General features: G+C 30.0%; 1 protein-coding gene across 1 annotated transcript; it reads left to right on the top strand.

The window, feature by feature from the left end:
* The first annotated feature begins 2,897 nt into the window (after nt 1–2,897).
* Hs3st-A (Heparan sulfate 3-O sulfotransferase-A) lies at nt 2,898–25,096 on the top strand. The gene is made up of 3 exons (XM_011507689.1): nt 2,898–2,987; nt 19,136–19,631; nt 24,430–25,096. Exons 1-3 carry the CDS (start codon nt 2,929–2,931, stop codon nt 25,006–25,008), a joined length of 1,134 nt encoding a protein of 377 aa, XP_011505991.1. The 5' UTR covers nt 2,898–2,928; the 3' UTR covers nt 25,009–25,096.
* Nucleotides 25,097–25,873: the final 777 nt, after the last annotated feature.

The following is a 25,873-nucleotide window of genomic DNA, read 5'->3' as shown; positions in this document are numbered from 1 at the left end:
TGTATACACCATAAACGATTCATAATTATACTGCAATTATTAGTGTTTGGAAATTTTCTTGTGGAACGGTAAATTTTCGGTTATTAGAAAGTTATTATTGGAAAGGGCGAAGATTTCGTTTTCATATTATATTGTAATATTCTGTCACATTAATTACAAATAATATGTTGCTTTTCATCGCATTACCGTTAATTCTATATAATCTAATACATAATATATAATACAGCATACGTGTTTTTTGAATACGTATTTTTTTCCCTTATTTTCTTCTTTTTTAATTGCAGCGCTCATCTTTGTGCGACGATATATGCTTTTGAAAAATGCAATAAAAAAAAAAAAAAAAAAAAAAAATTGATCCAATTTGAGTTTGTCAAGTCAGTAGCGGAGAATTTTTACATCAAAGAACAGTTAGTTATTATCATCGCTTTACAAACACGGAATACCTAAAAGCATATAACTTATAAATAACTATTATCCCAGTCCAATTATACTCGAATGATTAAAAATGTCGGAGTAAACGAGCTCTTTTAACACAACCCATCCCCATCAAGATAAACGTATCTAGATACTGTCCATACCTGGACGGCCCCCTCCGAATCTAGCCGACTTATCGCCGTCTATTTCCCTCTTGCCCGTCCCCTTCGCCGTATATATCGATTTCGATGCGGCCTTGTTATTTCATGCGCGCCACCCCCACCTATCAAAACGCATACACGTACAGCTTCGGTTGGTCCGACGTAAACTCGGCGACCTGCTCACAGTCAATCAGACGTGGAAATGGAATGAGAAAGCGGCTCAAGAGATTACCTGGGCGAGCGTCCGACTGGAGAGAGATCGGAGATCGAGATTAAAAGACGCTCGAAGGGGAGTCAATGCAAATGGATGTAAGAGGCAATCCGAGCCCCGTGATTGTTTATTCGACAAATATAAGAGATGTGGCTGATGGTATTGTTGTTAACCGATTGGTATATCTGCTTCGACGTCTGCCTAAGATAGACTTTTCATTTTAATTGGGATATAACTTTTTTTTTCTCTCTTTATTTTTGTCGCCTCGAGATCCTAAATGTTACTCGAATGATTATAAATATTGAAAATGATGGATATTCTATCGCCAGCTCAAGCGATGTAACGTCAAGTATCAAGATACAACTGCTAGAGAAATTATGTTTAATCAATTATTTCTCGTTACTGATATTTCACTAACAAATTGCAAAATTTCTTCATTAAAAGATGCTTAGCGAAGGCAATTAATAATGAAAATGTTATTAGTTTAATTAGTAGAGAGATCAATTATATTTTTCGTTATTATTAAAGAATAAACAAGGTATTTGTTTGTCGTGTTCTACTAATGGAAGTAGAGCAATATCATTTTATGCAATACGAAAAGATAATTTAATTTAATCAATTTCAATTATTCATTGATAATGATTGTATTATGTTCCATAATGAAAATTATATTGCACAAAATATGAATAAATATTAATAAATAGCAATGTTTGGGAAATATTTTATTTTATCTTCAACAATTGGCTTTGCTATTATGCATTCGTGTAAAGTAAATGCCTTACGTTTCTGAAACATAAGACAATTGTTCTATTTGTTTATGAAAAAAGCATGTTTTTTTTTTTTTATATTAAGTAGTACTTACATTAGATATGTTTTATTATGAAATAAAGAAAATTTAAAGATCATTCTTTATCAAAATATTATTTTAATAAAACATTTATTGTTATAATATATATATGTGTGTGTGCATGCGTGTGTGTGTGTGTGTGTGTGTGTGTGTGTGTGTGTGTGGGTGCAAACAATTTGAAATTTATTTATTATGAGTTTACTATATTTACATATATTTAAATAAATTTACTTATTTTATTAGTAAATGAATTTTACCCGAAAATTTTTAAAGATTATTAAGGTGAATTATAATTTAATCGAGAAGTCAAAAGTTAAATTTATTCTGATAAATCTTCTACAATTATTTTAACAAATAGAAGAAGAATGAATTTCAAATAGTTTATTTTGTTCTTTTGTTATTATTATTATTTCAATATGAATTTACAAAGTCATAATAATACCTATTTTTTATGTATTTAATTTCATTTTTCAATATTTTTTCATTGAATATACCTCTCAGGGAATGAAATAAATAATATAGTTATTTAAATTCTAAAATATTGTCTATCAATCCAGTCGATTATTACTTATTTATAATTCTTTCTTTATATTATTTATTTGTGAATAATTGATAAAGTGTAAAGTCAAGTACACATTTTAACCTGAGAATTTCGAGTATACCGTTATTTTCTCCTTCAGATTTTAAAAATACAAATAATAAAGCTTGAAAAGAGAATAAGGAATAAGAGGTGAATGTAAGTGCTATTGATACTTTTCTATTCCATTATCGCTGTACGTTGCCTTTCATACTTGTATAGATTATAGTGGTGTACATCAGTTACTGCCACTCGTTAAGTAGTAGTAAGTAAAACAGTATGTACGATCGGCCATAAGTAGTACGAGGTGGCGCCAAATCGGTCAACCGCTTCATAAAAGTAAAACTTTCATCAAAATTATCTAAAAGCCTTCTTTCATACTTTACGTATGTATGTTTACACACACACACGCACGCACGCACGCACGCACATATATGTATATATGTATATCGCCATCTATCGCTACATTTTTATTCCGTATATTCTTCGAATTTATCTTTCTTTACCATTCTTTCAAAACTTATATTTCCCTTGAGTATGAAAAAAGCCTCGTAACTACCCCCCAACAGTGAATTATTCAATTTTATTAACAATTTTGTTTTATAATTACGAAGTTAAATTAATTTTTTTTTGTTATTTTTTGTTTTTTTGTTTTTTAAATAAATCATTTTTATTTTACAGGTACCGCAGTTAAATGTGAGGAAACACATAGGGACAAATGACCATAAAGGTTTGGTATCGTCACGAGTGGCCTCCCCAATTCCCTCTAGATGTCTTGTGAGTATAATATTATTGTTACTTTTGATAAATAAATAATGCATTCGAGCAATGGTACATATTTGATGGAAAGTCAATTTAATGTTAATGCTATAATGTGTTGTTATTAATTTGTATTTTGAAATAAATGTAACCTAAATTAGTCTAGTTTCTATCGATCTGTAATATTCGATGATACTTATTGATTATTTTCTAAAGCGAAATTCTAGAAGATTTAATACAAATGTATATATATATATATATATATATATATATATATATATATATATATGTGTGTGTGTGTGTGTGTGTGTGTGTGTGTGTGTGTATAACGATTATTATTTATTTTTTTTTTTTTACAAATATTTTGAATTATTATACAAAATTTAAAAGCTTTGTAAAAGAAGCTTTTTAAAAAAATTATAATGAAATTAGAATCTTAATAATGTGATGATGTAATCTTTTAACGGTGCCGATAAATTTATTAAGGTTAATAATTAATTTACTTAGGACAATGTCATTATAATAATTTTCTTGTATGTCTAATGAAAAATTTTATTAAAGTACAAATAATATTAAGTAGTTAATATGTTAGTGATTTATTATAAAAGTTTCAATAAATTTATATATTCCAGTTTGGTGCTTCATTGAATTTATGCAAATAAGTCAAACATAAATTAACAATAGTTACTTATATTTTAAAAGGCTGCTATATTTGTAATTAGTTTCATATTTTGAGTTATTAAAGTAGCTAGCTAATATAATGTAGTACAAAGTTATTATAAATAGTTGTTTTATAAAATAAAAATGTATAGTGGAATTACTAATGCGAAGGTTATTAAAATATTTTAAATTGCAAATACGTTGCAAATATATATTGTTTATTATTATACAAATAGCGATGAATAATATTAATAATTCCTTATTTGTACGTATATCTGTAAAAAAAAAAAAACAAAAAAAAAAAAAAAAAAAAAAAAAAAAAAAAAAAAGTATGTTAACTTTGGTAATTTAGAATAATAATAATAATAATAATCTGTATCATATAAAATATTTCATTGGATATTGCAATTAAAATTAATTAAACTTGAAAATATTTAGCCATGATTTCAATTAAAATATGATAAAAATTCTAAAGTAGCGTATCTAATTAAAAATATGTAATTTTAGAATAGCTGAAACTGGTAATTTAAATACCTGTATTTATGTTAAGTGGAAGGAAAGTGGAGCCAAGATTTTTATGCGAGAGCCATTTCATTTATTTCTTAACATTAGTTTTTCGCTCCTGTTGCTGCCTTTTTTGCAAATCATTTGGAATACATTTGCACAGGTACAATTACATTCACAATAATCATATTCGATAGATACCCAATCACTATTTCATTGATTTAAAACTATTTATACATATTGTTGAATGGAATTTAGCATTTATGTTTCCTCTGTATTCAAATGTAAGTACATTTCTATCAAATTTTGTTTTATGGTCAGCGGCTCTAAGAGGCAATAGATTGGGATATTACTTTTTAGTTTATCGTTATCTCGGTTCAGCTATTCATCGCGATGAATGTGATATGGAAGACAACATTGCTGAACGTCGCCGTCGAGACGTTGGGAATTTCATTGTTTTGTCGGGGGATGAGCTTTTAATTGAAATAGCTATTGACTAACCAGTGAACAGTAGAGGATTGACAGTCGATCAACGACGTCTTAAACACTTTTTCAAAGGGGAAAAAAAAGATGAAGTTCTTCCTTTCATCATATTTAGCACTCGAAATGATCATTATAATTCTTTGTACTCGTTAAGTCGAAAGAAGTGGAAGACGACGGGCGGCAGACAACGTTACCATTAACTAATTAAAGTTTCGTGGACGCGCGCGTGTAATGTCATGACGAGAAAATCGTTCCTTTCCGCAATGTAGCTCTGCCGTAATTGGGGCGATTTACGCGATAAGGTCATCAATTTTAAAGTTGAAAACACGACGGCAGCCAGTCACGAAGAGAAGACGAAGCGTTTTTCTTTATCCGCGTATATACCTGAGCGCGTATGTGCATGTACCTGCGGGCATCGGGAGTCCATATAAAACACCCCCCCCCCCCCCCCCCCCCCCCCCCCCCCCCCCCCCCCCCCCCCCCCCCCCCCCCCCCCCCCCCCCCCCCCCCCCCCCCCCCCCCCCCCCCCCCCCCCCCCCCCCTTTACTCCCTCTCACCAACACGTCGCTATTAAAACAGTGAGCTTTTTATACGCATTTTAATTTAATGCTAAATTTTTTTTTGCTCTTTCGGCGATCGCAAGGGCAGCTCATCTTTGCGGACGTGACGAGTTAAAGAGTAAATTAAAGAGTCGATTTTGATGTTTTCAAGTTCAATCGACATACTGCCATTTTAATTCATGATATTTTATTGACTGTGATTGGTGTATTTATGAAATCCTGCTGTTTTGCTTTTTGATTTGCGGACTCTCGAGGCTTTCTGGTGTTCGTTTACACGAGCGGTAAGCGATACTCTACACTACGCTGAACTTGATCGTGAAGTGCTATAAATCGATTTTGTGCTAAAACTTTGAGAGACGTATTATTTTAAAATTATTAAATGCATAAATCTTGCCAAAAACATGTTTCATTAATGAAAACAGAATATTTATGTGACATATATATTTTAAAATAGTCTTGGAAATACTTACATAAGGTAAATGATTGGCAATTGATTTTGTGCATATGGATTTAAAATGCTTAAATTAAAAATCTAATTATCATGCTTAAAATATCTAAATAGATAATTGGTGGTATTAACAAGAACTTAAAATTTTCATTAAAGTAAATTAATTTTTATCGGAGTAAATGGTTGTAACGGTAGTTTACATTTCAGAATGTTCAATACCACATTCAACAATTACATTAATTTATTAGTTATTTACAATGATCTGGTAGCAATTATTATGTATTACGTGACTTCAAACTTTCCAGGCATTTTCAAAATGTCAGATATACATTCGAACAAATATCTCCTTATTTTCAACGATGATTTATTCTTTTTAATTATAAAATTTCCGAGCACTGTTATACAAATGAACTTTCATCTTATAACTAAAATACTTAAAGAAGAGCATATTATTTTTTATTATAAAAGTAATCTAAGATATAAACTATATTTTATAATGTACAAATTACGAATACATTAGAAATTCTCCCAACTATGTTTCTGTCAAATAATACGAATCTGTTCTGGTATTATTTTTTTAGTACTCTAGATTCTATCGCTTATACTTAATTTAATGTAAACATTAAAATTGTAGATAAATAATATTGTCAGATTGAATGATTTGAGAATAGTTTTTAATTTTATAGATGATTTTCTCGATGATTTTCCAACTTTTATAGTTTCGAATGGACTTTGCTCTCTAAAGCTCAAGTTCATACATCACATCATATCTGATAAATAATTAAAGAATTCGTAGATTATAAAGAATTATCAGGGATGTATCAATGTTGTGATTAAGTTTTATATTAAATTGATTATCCAAGCGATTATTAGCATAAAATTAACCATAAGATATCAGCGGACATCTTAAGTTATTATTATAGTACAAGAAATATTCAAATTAAATTGATAGGCCATTGAAAACATATAAGATAGCTAAGAGTCGCTTTGAATATATGAATAATTAAAGTTAAAATATAATTGATGATTTAGAATTTAGAAAATTTGTTGAAAAACAGTTTGTTTTAATAATCCAACGAATAATCGAAATTTGTTGTAATATTTATATAATTTACATTTATATAATTTATACTTCACGTTTTTAACGATTATATCGTATATAAAATTATCTAAAACAATCGTAAATAATAACTAAAATATGACATTTTAATTTGATGATCGTCTGTAATTGTAAATTAGATTTGAATTTAAATAGTTATAATGGTTATTATTATAAAATTAGTTGTATTAAGAGATACTTATAGCATTAATGTAGCGATGAATAATGATGAAGAAATTGTTGGCGACATTAAATTTAAATTTAAAGAAACATTTTTACAAAATTATATGTTATCCTGCGTTCATATATATATATATATATATATATATATATATACATATATTGTTTCTAAATAAAATTAAAGATTATATAATGATGATAATGAATGTATTATAATACATAGAGACAAATACATAGAGATTAAGAAATTTCTTTGAGATTTGTTTTTATGTTGATTCATTTTATTCTCTATCGAGAGCGATAGGATTCTATTACATAAAATATTAGATATTATTAAGTATTTAAGACATTGAAAAGTGAAAATAATTACAAAATCGACACTTCCTTTCTTATATAAGAGAAACATAATGTAAATGGATTATTAATTGTGCGTGAATATTTATTCTGAACTTTACAAAATCTGCAATCATCATTCACGACAATTTTCGATAGAAAAATAAATATGACATATGAAAAATCGCATATGCTTGATTTGATAATCATAATGATGTAGGTTACTCCTAACATTAGCTTACATAGTTTTAAATGTATGTTTATTAAATCATTTCTAAATGCATATTTAATGTATATATGTTTAATACAATCAATTTAATTGCTGAAACTTATCCGACATTGAAACAAGTGACAACTATAATTGTAACTCGGAAAATCGCAATTTCATACACTACATCGATATATGCGTATGATTTTAAGGAAATATTAGGAAATAATATTACACGGCAATGATAGAGATAAATAGAGTGAATACAATTAGTATATCAAGTCATAGAATTTAAATTGCATTCTAATTTGTGGGTTGCGAAAGAGGACAGCGTTAGGTTGTTGTAAGTTAACGCTGGTAGTAGGTACAAATCTGCTTAAAACTTATTTGAAGCAGAAAATTAGGAATTTCATTACATAAATTATTTTTACTACTACCAAATTATGTTCAAATTGTACCTATTTGGTTATTAATAATGAGAAATATTATTGATAATCTTCGTGCTGAACTATCTCAACGGCAATGAAAAGCAATTAATATCTTAATATTTCATAATTGATGTATGTAAATAAAATTGTAAACTTAAAGTTTCATTACACGCGCGTTCTATATCGTTGAGCGAAATTCTTTTAAATTGTGGAATTATAAGAAATTCATATCCACTACAAATTATTCACCTTTCAATGTGATTATTGTTTCCGTCATTACATTCGTTGGATGTTCTTTGGAAAAGCTCATTCATAATCTAATCCATTATTTAATTATTCCATTAATTATTTTTCCTTTCATTATTACTAACTATGCGTTCTCTTGTAATCTTTATAGAATTTTTTCAATTCATGTATATAATATTCTATGAATAATGAAAATGATAAAATTTTGAATGAATTTTTATTCTCTCAAAGCTATAATAATGATTGAAGATCTTAATATTTTGTTAAATTTATTTCTTCTTGACGATAGAACTAATTATATTTTAATATTTATGAAATACTAATTTCAGAGTGTATAAGATCTATCGGTTCTTTATCGTAATTGCTGATATATAATTTTCTTTACGGTAAAGTCAATCGAGCACGCGAAGTATTAAATGATTTTTATGTGCATTGTAATTGTCTTCTTGACAACTAATAATTTAAAAAGAAAAAAACGCTAACCTCAAGCTGTACTATATTTGAATATACTTTTATAATTTTTAATGATATATAGTGAAGAAATTCAGTATTTACTTGGATATAATGTTAAATATAAATCTAAAAAATAAAAAAAAAGTAATAATAGTGATTTTAAATGGTGACATTTTTTTTTTTTCAAGTTTACCACATTATTTACAAGTTTTCCTTAACATATTTAGATTATTGTCTGTAAGTTTCAAAATATTGATTTGACGTTCGATGTTGAAAATAGTGAGACATAAATAACATTTATATTTACAATTGAGATATTCATGAGAGATTATTTGAGACAAAAGTATTATTAAATTGATTAAAATAAGGAAAAATTATACGATATATAAATATTTTACAACATTTTTGTTAATTAAATGTATAAATAACACTCTATCGCTATTTTTTTTATACTTTAAATGTTACTCAACGGACATTTTTATTAATAATTTGTTACATTTGGCATTTTATTTGATATTAATAGTCGTATTAATCAAATTTGTTTTACATAATACGAACAATATTTACACATTTTAACATATTTGTCGTTTGATTTGTAAAAAATTTATGTAATAAATTGACTTTCTTTGAATTGAACAATTTACGTGCAATATTTTAAAATATAATTTAATAAATAATAAATAAACGTAGTCGCATATATACGAGATATTAACTATGTGATAGATAATTGTTTTTATTTATGTGTCATTAATCGTTCGTCCGTTTTGCTGTTTTCACTTTTGTTTGTTGCCTTGGCATTGTTCATTAATCCTTAATGATATCGTTGAAACAAGACAGTTATAAATTGAAATGAAATCCGCCATAAAATTAAATATCTCGCAGAATTTCAAAGGCCCGTCCAATTGGATAATTGCAATAAATACTTGGCAAGTCGCCAGAAGGTATTACAAATATTTGTCACCACTGAGTATGGCGGATTAAGTTTTCAAGTAACATTCCAACGTATATAAAATTGTTGTCCCCTTTTATTTAAATATTATAAACTTTTTAATATTATATCGAAAAATTACCGTGATACATATACCTAAGGGCACGTAGCCGAAATACGAATTATATCGCATTATTATACATGGACGAATGATTACCGATCATGTAATTATGAATAATTTGTTATTCATTGGTATTTCCATTAGTAAAGGATAAATAGCTTTTGTAAATATATTAAAATAAAAAAAGTCAATCAAAAAGAAAGAAGAAAATGACAATATGTATTAAGAAATGTAAAATTCTTATACTTATTTAATTGTGTAATAAATATTTTATAAATATTGTGTGAAAGAAATATTGTGTACTTACTTAAAGTTTGGATTAATTATCTGGTAAAATTTATAAAATTACTTATTAGATTTAAATTAAAACTGAATTTTAATAATTTTTTAATAAGCTTATGTAGATGAAACGTGAGGCAGAATAAAAGTCTTATTTAATATTACCTTATTTATTTAGAAAAGGTACTTTGTTACATAATTTATATTTTATATATAATTATAAGAATATTTTTTCCGTAAACGTGATTATTAAAAGGAACTGAGTATTGGGTAATTTAAGATTATATCTGCCCTGCGAAGTAATTGGTTTAATAAATTCCTCTGGATTTCTTAATTCTGAATTTAGTTTTATCGGCAGGCGAATTTATGTTTTATCAACGCTGCTTTTATATAACATAGTCATAAATTAATCTTTTTGTAAAATTTTGTAAGATCTCGTAATAAGAATGGTTTCATGGGCTTTAACGATAATTTTGTAGGATTAATATAATGAAGAAATTTGTCGATTAAATATTTTTGCCTTTATAAAATTAGAAATTCGCAACGTAAAAAGTAAAAAGCTCTTGTTCTTTAAACTTCATACATAAATCGTGAAAATTTTAAATCACACCTATTTAAAATACCATTAAGTGACGTATCACTTTTTAATTACCTATGAAACCGACATGAATTTAAAATTGAAAAAATATCCTTTACCTTCAGCAAGAAATGCATTATTTTAAATAAATTAGTTAATTTAGTTGTAAGCTCTTTGAATAAAGTAGATTAATTGTAGTGCCAGAGTGTTCCCGATAACTTTATTAGAAATCGATATGAGAAGAAAATTATCCTTTATTGTCATTGACTTTGAGTAATACCTTGAGATATTATTTTGAGGACAAACTGTAATAAAAAGTCAATTTATCATATAGAATATTAATTGGTAGAAATTGTGGTACGCGAGATTATAATAAAGTGAGGGCATATGTCTCTTAAAATAAAACGATACGTGACATTGTTCCTCATTTGTTATAAATAACATCAGCTAATGTTCAACGAACAAATGTGGTTAATGGTAATTAATAGTGATGGAATTAGTATAATTGCTCGTATATCTAAATACCTATAAAGCAGTCGAATGTGCTTTGAGTTTGTAAATTTCGGACGGCGCAGCTTTAAATGTCAGTCAAAGGAAAGGAAAGGAAAGTCGTATTTATCCACGCTGTGCGCACTTTCGACACTCGCGGTTGTTTCATTATCGTTTCTTCGAAGTGCCAACTTACAACGCGAATACGTAAATTTGTCATAAATTGTCGCTTAAAAGTTGCTGAATTCCGTGATATCGACGTAGTAGTGAAAGGTGGTGGTTATGATTGGGGATAGGGAAAGGATAGGGGAGAAACGGAGGTGAGAGGAATCGACTAATACAGCCATTAGACAGCGACTGTGTTAGCACTTGAGTAGTTTATTTCCGCGTAGCAGTTCATCATCCTGACTGGCGTTGCTGGCTACGCGCGAAAATTCGACAAACCGATAAAGGTTCTCGTTCGCTATTTCGGTGATCACCCGTTCCTCTCTTACTTCCACCAGCCTTACCAAGTAATATCGAGTACAGATGGCCGGCAAATTGTGAGAGAGAGAGAGAGAGAGAGAGAGAGAGTGTGTGTGTGTGTGTGTGTGTGTGTGTGTGTGATGAGAATTGGCGTGGTAAGGGCTGGCGGGTGGGGTGGTGGTGGGAGGAATAAGGGACGAATCCCCTTGGGCGAGGAGGGAGACTCTAGGTCGCGAGTAGTTCTCCCAGTTGTTCGTAGTGCGGGCCGCGTAGCTACTTTATCTGTCCTCCTCTTGAGTTACGACTCGAGTTAAGGACCCAACAAGAGCAATGAAAGTCTCGCTCTATACTTTCACGTCTGGCTTTATCTATTTTCTCTTTACTTTACTCTTGCTCTTCCTCCATCCCGTCGCCACGCAACTCTCAACCCTCGACCCTCGACCCTCCGCAACTCTCGCGTTCTTTGTCACTTTTAGTTGGCTTGCTTAAGGTGCTGTTATTATTAGACTTACTTTTTCAAATTTTTGTCTCTTACTATCAGGCTTTATTCTTCGATAAGATGGCATGTACCGATGAAAGAAAGTTATCCAACACTCTTATCCTCATAAAAAAAAAAAAAAAAAATCAAGACATTATAGCCAATAATCTTTTGTCGAGTTATACGTATGCTCGAGTCACTTGAAAAAGTTATTTATCTAAGAATAATTATACTGATAAATTGCTTCGCAATTAGATCAAAGGCATTTAATGATTTTTTGTTTTTTCAAGACTCTCTGTATCATTAAGTTTAAATAAATTTACATTAACGAATATTTTAATGAGAAAATTATATGAAATAAACATGCATTATTTCAGAAAATTTTTTTTATACATTATACATTAAAGTAATTTTATTTGTCCTTCACGGTGGAAAAACTATTAAACTTAGTAGCACATATTTTTTTCAATATTTCAAAATAAATAATTAAATTTAATTATAAATTATATATTACGGTCAAGTTGAAGGATTGACAATAACAGAAATTACTTTAATATATACATTTCCCGATTAGCATAATTAATTCATAGTAAACGAAAACTCATTCATTCTCAGAGAATGCAATTATATTTTTAAAAAATATTTATGAAATTATCATTATTATAAATAATCTGAATACGTTGGGCTTCATTATTGGACTCCAACTGAAATAATTTCATACAAATAAACAGAGAATATATATTTATGTTTTAAAATTCAATATTTTCAATGAAAAATTAATTTATTCACAAGTACAAATGAAAATTCTTTGTATATTAAGATCTGAATAAATTTTATAATACACACAGAAATATGATTGTATGAGATTATTTATAACCGTTATAATTTTATAAACAAATGTCTTTGTTTAAAACGACTTTAGAAGGAGGAAAGCAATGTAAAGCCGCTTTACCAACATTCTTAAGATATATTATTATTACCAAAACTGGGTAATAATGAAAATTCTATAAATAATTTCCTGAATAATTTCATTTCTTTTATTCCGTTGCACATATATAATCATAGCGGACAAGCGCTACGAGAAATTTCGATTAATTATCTCGTAAATGCACCTAGTGATATTGAGAAACGCGATAATTTTTATAAATTATTTAAAAGAGCATAGAAATAGTAGAAAAGAGAAATCTCTTTATTCCCAGCAATTTTCATTATAAAATAATTTTGGCTCGCAACCTATTGCCAGCGAGACAACTTTTTTCTTCGTTTAGAACTTCTCGATCACTTCATTGATTTGATGCTGCATCGATCGTTGCATTTAGATGCATTTATTTTCACACTGTCATTTAGAATAATTAAATATAAAATTGCAAGTGCTTAACAAATTCAGAAAAGCTTGAATAGACGACGCCGGTTGTTGCACTCGGGGACCAACTTTGAATTACGCCGTATTGAAGCACTTGCATGATATACCGGGCTGCACGCCATACTTACTACTCTTTTCTCAATTCTCTCTCTCTCTCTCTCTCTCTCTCTCTCCCTCACTCCATATCATATCGTTCTTTATTCATTTCTGTCTTGCGTGATGACGAGTATTTTACAGACGAACAGTCACAAAACAGACAACAGTCATGTTCCTTTGCTTTCTATAATGAGAAGGAAAATGAGAGAAGAAGACAAAGTATTAACTAATAAATACTTAAGTACGCAATTGAGTAGCCTTTATGTGATTATAACGCTGGCCTATATTTTTTCATTCTATTTTACCGAACGATGACAATATCTTTGATCGTTTAAATTTACTTAAAATACATTACATCCTTGTGGTAGTGTTTGACACGCAAACACATTGTAATTATTATTTTAATTTGAGCGCGTTCAATTCAAAGAAATAATTAATTAAAATAAAATCTATTCCGTTATGCTATGTTGACGTTATTATTCCTTTTCTTTTTTTCTCTTTTGTTGCTTGTGCCGCTTAATTAAGAAGAAGAAGCAATGAGATTTACAATGTTTATAATGACATCGGGCACGACTTAAACAGCGGACATCAGCAATAACCTTCTACGGAAAATAGAAATACGTACGATAAGTATGTGTTAGTAGGCAGTGTATCGACGTATACGGTAGTAACGATGCGCGAATTAATTCGTTCGTTAGGCGCAGAAATTCCACGAAAAATGTCGGATGCATTAATGATTTAATGACAGGAGCACCAAGTTAAAGATGATGAAATGCACGAAGTACGTAAAGTTACATCGATATGTACGGCGAAGCAAAGTGCGGGAAATGCGCGGCAAATGTTACTAAAGTAAGTAGCGTAGTTGATTTGAATAAACGAGCGAGTCTAGCAATATATTCGCTCGTAACGACGAAGCGCGAAAAATTGGACAAAGAGATGAAATCAAGTGGTAAGCCCCCATCTACCATGTCGACGAGCTTCTCGATAGTCAATATTAGTTTAACAGCCCAATGTGCAACGGCTCCTCGTAGATGAGGAACGGAGGAGAAAGGTAACGTGGTCGCGATGACGACTCTCGGCTTCCTTTGCTCGAGAGCTTGAAAATTACACACCGAGAGGTCATACCTAGAACCTGGCTCTGCTTCTTCTACGCGTAATTACTAATTACTAAGTAAGTATTAGCGCTGTGCGCGGTGAGATTTAATGAGGACAAGGGTAGGATGATATTATTGGCACTGCTTGCGAAGCATCCTGGAGACGAATTTCAACGATCGTCCGAAGACGCGCGAATATATCAAGAACCTTGGAGTCGGTGCGTTGAACTTTGAATTTCTTTCTCACGAGGTCAGCTCGAACGACGCGAAAGTTAAAGCTGCAGCTTTTTTACTCGGCAAAGTATTGAAATTCAACACATAAGTATTTTTTAATGCTAGGATTGTGTTTTATTGCTTATGCGTTTGTCGACCTGTAAGCTAATCATTTTCATCTCTTTTTTTTTCTTACCAAGAAAGATTATAAGTACACTATAAATATTAAGGTATATTTTCAATTTATTCATCAATGTTTTTTAATTTTTTTATAACGTAGGCGTTGCTATAATTGACAAAAAGGTACCAAACTCTCGATTGTGCTCTTTTACATTGATTATTGAAAAATTACAAGTATGGATAATGTGGCTTTTGTGTTTGAAAAGAAAATAGACTTGTTGAACGATTAAGGTTGCACGTCGAAGTCTCTACTTTACTTTTGAATATTCGCTCCGATACCCTTAATGAGTGCATACAGATTCTACAATTGCACTCATTGTCTCTTTCCCGTTCTAATCTGACTACTGATGAGCTTTACCCCAATTTCTACGTTTATGATCGAACTAATTGTGAAATTCGCTAACACACAGTCAGACTAAACTGTACAATAAACAGCAGTGACTGTAGTCAATGGATTCGATTTTTCTATTATTTTCATTATTACTGTGCCTTAAAACAAGTATAACTGTATTAAAAACTATTCGTTAAATATAATAGCAGGAATGTATAAATGAAATAAAATTAAAGGTATTTCATAAAATTTTAATGGCTTTAGGAATATGTGGATTAAGAAACTCCTAATTATTGAATTGTTTATAAGATTATCAATGTAAGTCTTGTAAATGTGCTTATTTTGCTTATAATTAAATACTAACTTATTTTACGATATGTTTAATGATAATTAAGATTTTTATATAAATATTTTCTAGCTATTTGTTAGGAGAGTAATTTGTATATATTAGGGAAATTATTTTATATTATCGCAAAACATTAATGAATCAACATTTTTTAAATTCATAAAAATCAATAGAAAAATTGTATATGTTTCGTGATACTATTTATCCCGCCTCCTCTCTCTCTCTGTCTCTCTCTCTCTATCTCTCTCTCTCTCTCTCTCTCTCTCTCTCTCAATATAATAATTAATTTACTGAAAATTTTGAAATTTACATTTAAATGAGAAAAAGTAGTTATTAACGTAGAGGAATATATGTATTTTACCGAGTAAAATATAATTTCAATGTTGGCTTTATTTTAATAAAATATATCATTAATATTTAAAATTTAGAAATAAAGAAAAAATATGACATATAACTATTTTATTAATATTCTCTTTTTTTTTAATATTAACCTTTTTATTCTCAATAACTAGTATACAGCAACAAAAAGGCAGTTGTTTACCCTCAATATTTAAATAAATTAAACATTATAATAAATTAAGGTATTCTCTTTTTTAAAATTTAAATTATTTATTAAACCATCAAGTATTTATAGACTTGAATTTAATTTGACACTAATTAATGTAATTTACACTTACATAAAGTTTCGAAGAAATTTGAATGATTTAAATTGATAATTTGAAAAGTACAAATAATATATTAATTGAGTAAATTGCTGGTTAACAATAGTATTGTAAAAGAATTTTTTTTTAATTTGAAAGTACATAAGATTTTACATTATAATTCATAAAATAAATTCCATCTTATTCGAGCTACTTATTGACATTGTTATAGATGCAAAAATGAACCTTTAAATTTTAAATGATTTTTTTTATTCATATTGATTTCTAATTGAGTATGAATAAGTGCCTAGGAACAGTTTAATAATAGTGTATAGTACAAACACGAAATGCGCTTCCGTATAAATGCAACCATTTTCTCGTAACTGGCACGGATGCAAAGTAAAACAAAGACGTTGGCTGTTCTATATTTACCGTATAGAGCTATAGAAAAAAAAAACATAATAATAATAATAAAAAGATAAAAAAGGAAAATAAAAATAAAAATATATGGAACGAACATTTATTATTCCATAGATTTCAATACTTGCATAAGTTAAGCTGCATGAAGAAATTTCTTTAGAAAAATAAGCTGTGACTTGTAGTATTATGGAAAGGTTCTCATTATGTTTTAATAGTTTTCATGTACAATGTGTATCGTAATGAAATTATTTTATATCAATTAAATGCATTCAATATATCAAATGCTTATAATTCTCATATTGTCATTATTATTTAGTTGGTGATGATTAAAAATTAATATAGCAAAATAATGTTACATAGTTAAAGAGCTTAAAAAATTGTAAATTTTGTTGTTGTTGAAACCTTTTTGTAGCCATTACTTGTGAAATTCAACATTTCAGCTCTAAAAATATGATAAAACAAATTTTAATCGAATAATAGAAATATTAAAGAATAATACTTTAATTGATTGACAAAAACCCATATAGACAAACAGGAATTATCTAATAATCTTTGATAAGTCATTATATCTGAATAATTACATTATAATGTAAAAAAAATTTTAAATATTAAATTGTACATTTAAAATTAAAAGAGATAACATTAAAAATAATGTTATTTTATTTATTGATCATGATTTAAGAAGTTATCTATTTATTGTTTATATTGTTTATCCATTGTTTTATAGGAAATAATAATAAGCTCGTAAAAATCTATATTTTAAGAATTTCTGAATTAATTTTCCGCAATACATAAGAGACATCTATATATATATATATATATATATATATATAATATTAGTACATAAATAATGACGTTCATAAGGTAAAGTATTTTATTACTGATGTTTTAAATGTTCCAAATATAAAATATTGTCATAAAACTATATTGTAAATTATAATAATAATTTCCTTATTTTTTATTTAATTGATAAATTGCATACATAGAAAAATTTGCCCATATAAAGAGAAATCTTTTTGCATAAAGTGGTGGAAAAAATTTAATTAACGACTTTAAGATGACGTTTTTGCTATGGACTTAATATTAATCTGTTTTAACATTATAGCGTTGATATTGTATTGATATAATTAAATATATTTAAAATAAAAATTTTAATTAATATTATTTAATTATATAATTGTAATAATTAAATTAAATAAATTTTACAATAGTTATATGTACTGATAATGTACGTAAAAATATTATTCTTATGATACTCGGATATCAATGAGATTATAGGATCTGTTTTAATGAGAAATAATAAACTCGTAATACTAAAGACGTCATAAGTCAGCAATAAAATATTCAACAGAATTTAATAACAATAGAAGACAATATGATTTTCTAAACTATATTACATAAATAAAACTTATTTCATGTGAAAATTATGAATGAATAAAATTTATATAAAATATACCTTGATTAATAATTATATATTTTGTACACATGCAAATGTAATATATTTAAGTCTACACACACACACACACACACACACACACACACACATATATATATATATATATATATATAAATATAAATAATTTATTACAATTTTTATTTATATAAATTTTAGTGCATTATTCTCATCTTTTGATAAGAATTAATTGTTAAACTTTATATTGGAAATATCTAAATTTTAAATATTAGATCTTATTTCTTTTTTTTTGTATTTATAATTATTGTATTATTAAGCAGTATTGGTGAAATTAACCTTTGTCGAAAATTAAGCTGAATATTAAAATTTTAAAATAATACTTTATACATATTACTTTTTATAGATAAGATTACCGAGACAATTATTTCCCTAGCAGAACGAGAAATAAAATAAAATAAAATAAAAACAAAAAGTAACTTAATTTAAATAGTCATTATATCGGTATAATTTATGACCAATGTGAACATTATGAATTAATTATATTAATCTAGGATCCATAAAGACAAAAACTATATAATAACAAGATATTTGTTATTAATCGATTGCACTCATAATGTTTGCATCGTTAAATAGTTTGTCACACTATGCATCATATAGTTTAAACTAAAAGTTGCATTATTTTTGAGGAAAAATTAATAAAGAAAAAATAAAACAAGTATGTAATGAAGCGATCCAGGTACATGAAAATAACATTGCAAGAATATTAATGCATAAAATACGAAAATAATAATTACTAAATTGTGAACGAAGACGGTGGCTCTAACTTACCACTTAAATAATGATTAATATTACTTTCGCATGCATTTAAGCAGTACATTATATATATATATATATATATATATATATATATATATATATATATATATATATATATATCGAATAGACCTACAGTACCTTATATTTTGATTGGTTATCAAGGATAGATAGACGACGAATAAGTACTAAAGCATGAAAAACAACGCAGTTCATTGCATTATTTCGTGTCCAATCTCGTAAAATGTTGCCAGCCACTCTGGAAAATAATAGAGGAAGTCGAGACGGGTTTAATGGACAGTGTCGGGGATTTCAGGTGCAGTTATCGCCCCGCCATGAGGCCGGCCGAGGTCGATGCGCCATCCGATTGCATCCTGGTGGTAGGCGTCTCACGATCGAAGATCGCCGCGGCCTTCCTCACGGTCGCCCTGCTCTCCCTCTTCGTCACCTTCCACATCCTCTACGACAGCGCGGTCTACAGTCTACGCGCGGCCGCTAATCGTTTGGAACCCCTCGAGGTAGGCTCCCCGTCGCCCCCGCCGGGCATTCTCCCCGGTAAGGTCCACTTCCCGAAGACAAGCCGCCAGCTGCCCCAGGCGATCATCATCGGTGTCCGCAAGTGCGGCACACGCGCCCTCCTCGAGATGCTCTTCCTCCACCCGCAGATACAGAAGGCAGCCGGGGAGGTGCACTTCTTCGACAGGGAGGACAATTACGAGCGGGGCCTCGAGTGGTACAGGCGCAAGATGCCCTACTCGTTCCGCGGCCAAGTAACCATCGAGAAGAGCCCGAGCTACTTCGTCACGCCGGAGGTGAGTGCGAAGCTCCGGACGGATGCCCCAGGCTTTCGTCCCGCTGGGCCAATAACATCCCATCAAGCTTTACATCCGATTATCCGAGCCTCTCTAGCATTTCGGGAAATGAGTTTGCTTTTTGTATTTTGATTTTCGATTGCTCTTAGAAAATACTTGCACCATTGCCAATTTATATTATTACTCCTGCACTCACTCTGTAGATTATGCAAATTTGGCGCTACAAGCTCGTTTATTCAAAATTCACTGACAATTCTAACGATTACCCGATTATTCGGTAATTAATTACTATTTTTCTCAACAAACTATTATTACATTATGTATAGGCGTGCATTAAGTAATATCATGCATTAAATAATATTATGACGCCTTAGCCATGTGAATTAATAGTCATTTGAATTAATATTGATTTATAGTAATTACGAAGCTAGATTTATTTATATATATTATATTCTTCAATATCCTATATAATTTATTTTAATAATCAGATTTCATCTCAAAAAGTGCACAGAAATTCTTGATAACCTGAAAATGCAGCACGAGTTTTTGTATATTTGAGTTCAATCTGTGTGTGTGTGTATATATATATATATATATATATATTATTTACCAAGCATTTAAATTTCAACTGATATTTTATTTAAACTTCTATAACTTTACTAATTTACTGTACTAAAAATAAACGGTATTTCCGGTATCATTTGCTCATAGTAGTAGTTGTAATGATTAAGTAATATATCTCTCAAAGATTAAATATAATATTCATCGTATGACTGTGAATCAAGATAAATTTATCATCTAATATATATGTATGTACACATACGTTCATCTGGATGACGAATATTATTTATATTTTCCTTTATGAAATTATAATAGAATGCCATCGATACGCATGCACACGTAGCTTTAACTGATTTGTTGCACCAGATAGATAACCAGTGAATTTTTGTATTCTTTGCTTATTTTTAATGAACGTGTTCGATCTTTTGTGCCCGGAAAAAATAATGCCTAATTTATATTAAAATTGACTTTCAATTGAGAATTTTAAATTATGAATGCAGCAATGACATTAAACGTCACCCCGATAATTAAAGCCTTTCAAACGAAAACAAGTAATTTTAAGATTCATACAATAAATTTATCAACTGATCAATTATAATTACATTGCCTTTTCTTATTTGGCTAATACGTTGTATTTTTATTGAGCAACTGTAATATCCTCGGTTAATTGATTGTTTTAACAATACATCGTATGTATGAATTACAAAAATGAGACAGTAATTGATAATTCATAATTTTAACGATAATGCATTTGCAGAGATTATATATATATATATATATATATATATATATATATATATATATATATATATATATTCTAAATACTTATTTTATTATATTTCTTTAATTATGAAATGATTTTTCAAATTAGATTTTCAAAAATAAATTTAGATTTACGTCATTTCGTTCTATTTAGTTTGATGTCACATTTATACTAAAAGAAAATCCAATCGCTTCTATTGTTATGAAATTATCAGAAACAAATTTTTTATGAAATACATCGATTGAATAATGCTTACTTCATATAAATTAGGCGCACTGCATGTTCAAAAAAAAAAAAAAAATAAATATATAAATAACAAGCACGTATGCACTGTCTATAATATAAGCAATTTATATTTTTCTGTTTAAATAAGAAATAACAAGATTTTTTTATATTTCGCAATTTTTATGATTAAGATAACACGTTTGATATATAATATTCAAAATCATAATAGAAATTAAAAATTGATACAAATAGTTTAATTGTATTAATAATTTTATACAATATTTTGATAGAAATGTAATAGATTGTATTTTGGAAGCTGTAGAAAGTGGTTGAATGTAGCATTTAATTGACTAAATTATGAGAAAATGAAAGCGATCTAGATTTAATTGAAAATATAAGTTAAATTTAATGTTAAGAAGATAACTAATAATGCCGTTTAATTGTTTAAATAGGTTTATAAAATATTTATCCATAATTTTATTATATTCAATATTATTATATTATATTATATTCGAATATTTTATAATAAATATTATTCCAGCATTAGTCGTTCATGTTAAAGACAAATTGTTACGTTATAACGTTAGATACATTTGATGATTATCGAACGGAAAACGTTTAGTGCAAACACGATTTAACAATGACGGAAGTTGATTTTATAAAATAAATCTGTGAATTGATCAATCAAAAGCATTCAAATATGTATATAATGTGTCATAAATGTATTTTCAGGCAACTTTTTACCATTGGCAAGGTTGGGTAATGATAGTAATTGGTTTCTTAATTTTTTTTTTTTTTTTTTAGTGTCATAAGTAAGTGCGATAAGTAAATATGGTAGTTATTGGTGCTTATTATTACTATTTATGGAATCAATATTGATCAATAGGATTGTTAAAAATAATACTCACGAAAATATATTAATTTTATGTACGTGTAAATGTAAATTTCATTTCATGATATTTTGAAAATTGTAATTTAATTATTTATTAATATAAAATACAGGTTTATCATAATCAATTTGCATTGTTTGAACAAGACTTGCTGTATCTTACGTTTAGGTATCGCATTTGCATATTATGTAATATCTTTTAGATAAGGTAACTTCAATTTCAACTTTCATTACATTTTCTGATTTTCTATTTAAATGTCATTGTTTAAAACTTGATAATTCACGTTGAAATAATTTTAAAATTAATTCTTTGAAAATCAACAGAAAGTTATTACTTTTTTTTTTCTACCACAATTGCACAGCACTAACAATCACCTATGAATGTTTTCAACGCTCACACACTCCAAAGCACTCGATGCACTCACGTACGTATGCACAATCGCCTAAAATAATAAACCAGGTTGTTACGCTTAGACGAAGTGGCAACATTTGTATCAAATATTCAATTGTACAAAACATAAATACTTGAAATTGATGCTATAAAATTTTTATTAATTATTAATCGGTTGCATCGAATTTCCAATTAAGTGTAAAAGTATTAATAACTGGTAAACTGGTATTCGACATTTGAAACAAACTGTTAAATTTCAATTATTACTGATGATGTTTTTTTTTTTTTTAATTTTGACATAATTTGATTATTATTACCTTAATATATACATTATTTATGTAAAAGCAAAGTTTATATTACAAGATTATTATGGAATTAAGTAATGTTTTTATATAATTATTAAGAAAATAATTGCATTTTTAGGAAAGCGTAACGGCTGTATGGAGGTAATTGAATTTTAAATCTCAAGCCATTATAATTACATGTGTTGTCAATAGTAGCTTATTTATTTCAGAAAATTCCTATGAAATAATCGACTTTTTCAATGAAACTGAATTCTGCCAAATAAAATTGGCAATGATCTTACATATCTTTTTAATGTTATAATTAGAGTTACGTGTATGATTCTTCTAGAATTTGAGATAAAATTCCTTGTGAATTGTAATTATATTACCATTTCATGTATGATATTATTTTAATTCGTTAATATTAATGGTTTTTTTCACTAGTTAATGAAATTATTTTTACGACATTTGATAAACTTTGAAAAAATTCTAATTAATTTTGTACATTTGCCAATACCAGTGCTAGGACAGGTTCACAAATACTGCAATAGAAATGTTTTATATTATTATAAGAAAATTAATATATAAAATTCCATCAACGTTTATTAATATAGAAATTTGTAATCATACAAGAATTAGTTGATTCGGTTTATTGCCCTTAGAATATTGGCTTATAATTATATTAAATATTTAAGCCAATTAGTAAAGTAAGTTTATTATTAAAGTATTGAAATATTAAGCTTTGACAACTCTATTTATGTAATACATTATTTAGAATTTAACTTACCTCCTTGATAATAATAATAACAGCAATAATAATGATGATGATAATGATAATGATAATGATAATGTTAATGATAATGATAATGATAACGATAACGATAACGATAACGATAACGATAATGATAATAATAATATAAACAATAGCAATAATAACGACGACGACGACGACGACGACGACGACGACGACGACGACGACGACGACGACGACGACGACGACGACGACGACGACGACGACGACGACGACGACGACGACGACGACGACGACGACGACGATACCAATAACGACAATAATCATATTAATAATCATATGATCGTTGTAATAATCAGGATGATTGCATCAATATTAAGCAAGGAGAAATAATCGTGTCGTGAAATATCAATGTTACAAAATTTAATGTCGAATATATTGGGTATAAAATTATTTTTGTATAAATTAGAATATAGCACGCGCTATTATTGTCTTTTGTCACTTATATTTGGGAAAAGAAAAGTTCGCTATGATATGTTCGCTGTTAATGCAGTATTACAGTAGCAATAGTACTTTGTCCATTATATAAAGCATCGATGTCTGTTATCAAAAATATGCACACGAGTAATTGATCAAATTCTCCTCAATCAAAAAAACGAAGAGACAAGTAATGAAAAAATACGATTGAAGAAACGAGGTCGGAGCATTTAATAAGACTCCCCAGTTGAAATTACTCCGCGCACGAGCAATGAGTTAGAAAATTCGTGAAGGTCATCGCGAAATGACGAGTCGCTGGCTCAGGCTATACCGTAGTCAGGACGCAGACGGCAGATCCGCAATCGGTCTGCAATTGGTCTGCGATCGGTCGTTGCAATCATCCTGATGGTAGGTCGTTTAACCGTTGAGCCGATAATGAGTTTGGCACGTTGTGCAGGTGCCGGAGCGCATCCACGCGATGAACTCGAGCGTGCGTTTACTGCTGATAGTGCGGGAGCCGGTGACGCGCGCCATCTCGGATTACGCGCAACTGCGCAGTCACGCGGCGAGCGCAGCCCCGGGTGTCGGTACCCCGGCCCCGGTCGTCCTCGATCAGCGAAGCTTCGAGCAGCTGGCCATCCAACCTGACGGGAGCGTGAACGAGTCGTACCGGCCCATCGCCATCTCCATCTACCACGTGCACATGCACCGTTGGCTCGAGGTTTTCCAGCGTCGGCAGATCCTCGTGGTGAACGGGGACCAGCTGATCGACGACCCCGTACCACAGCTGAAGCGTATCGAGGGCTTCCTCAGGCTCGAGCCGCACATCGGCCGACACAACTTCTACTTCAATCGCACCAAGGGCTTCTACTGCATGCGCAACGGCACCTCCGAGAAGTGCCTGAAGGAGAGCAAAGGTCGTAGGCACCCGCGCGTCAGCCCCTTGGTCGTGAATAAGCTACGAAAGTTCTTCGCCGAGCATAACCAGCGCTTTTACGACCTCGTCGGCGAGCACCTCGGCTGGCCCGAGGAATGAGTCTCTCCACCATCACCATCATCCACATTCCCGAACCCTATCCAATCTCATCGCCCAGCCCGTATCTCCTTTCTACACCCTTCCCGGCTCCACCTCCTACTCTTACGTTCGCGTAATCGTTATTTTAAGGCTGACTCGAAAGTTGCTTCCGCTCCTCGGGCGAGAAGTTTGCCGGATGATGGGCGGGGACGATGAGGGGTAGGAGGGGGGGGGGGCGATGAAGGGATGGGGATCGGGGGACAGTCGAGCATTCACGCTCAGCCGCTCGAATCTTGACTTGAGTTGATTCTACTCGGCTCCTCCCTCCCTTATTTATCCTCGGTTATCACGATGCAAACGCGGCCAATGATTGCCAAATTGGCAACGATTGTCCCCAATTGAGTGAGAAGCAAATTATAAAAATAAAAAATCGTTTACCTTATTTACCGCAGCCATGTTCATTGCGATATTAAATACCATAGGTATATGGCACGTTTTAAGTTGGTGTGGACAATTGAATCATCGCTCAAACCTTTAAGTACACACAAAGCGGCTTATTTACATTCCTCCGAGCCTCTTCCAGTTCATGTATAGATAGATACGCTATTGCTCGGATTGGCAGAACTGATAGAATTGACACGGCAGATTGTAATTGAAAAGGTAATCCCAAGCGCGCGCGCGTTACGCACGTTAAGCTAATGTACGATTAAAGCGAGCGTTAGGGGCTATCGACACGACGAAATACTGGATTTACATTGGAAAAATATGGGCGAGAGTCAATCGAGTCCAAATACGATAAATGCAGCTGGCATTGTTATTTTACGGCATGTTGAGCGATTAAGATTTAATTTAGAGAAAAGCACGGGCTCTTGTTTGGCGAGAAATT

The sequence above is a fragment of the Ceratosolen solmsi genome, unplaced genomic scaffold (assembly GCF_000503995.2).
Source record: "Ceratosolen solmsi marchali unplaced genomic scaffold, CerSol_1.0 scaffold1, whole genome shotgun sequence".
NCBI lineage: Eukaryota > Metazoa > Arthropoda > Insecta > Hymenoptera > Agaonidae > Ceratosolen > Ceratosolen solmsi.
This window is presented reverse-complemented; position numbering and strand designations above follow the sequence as displayed.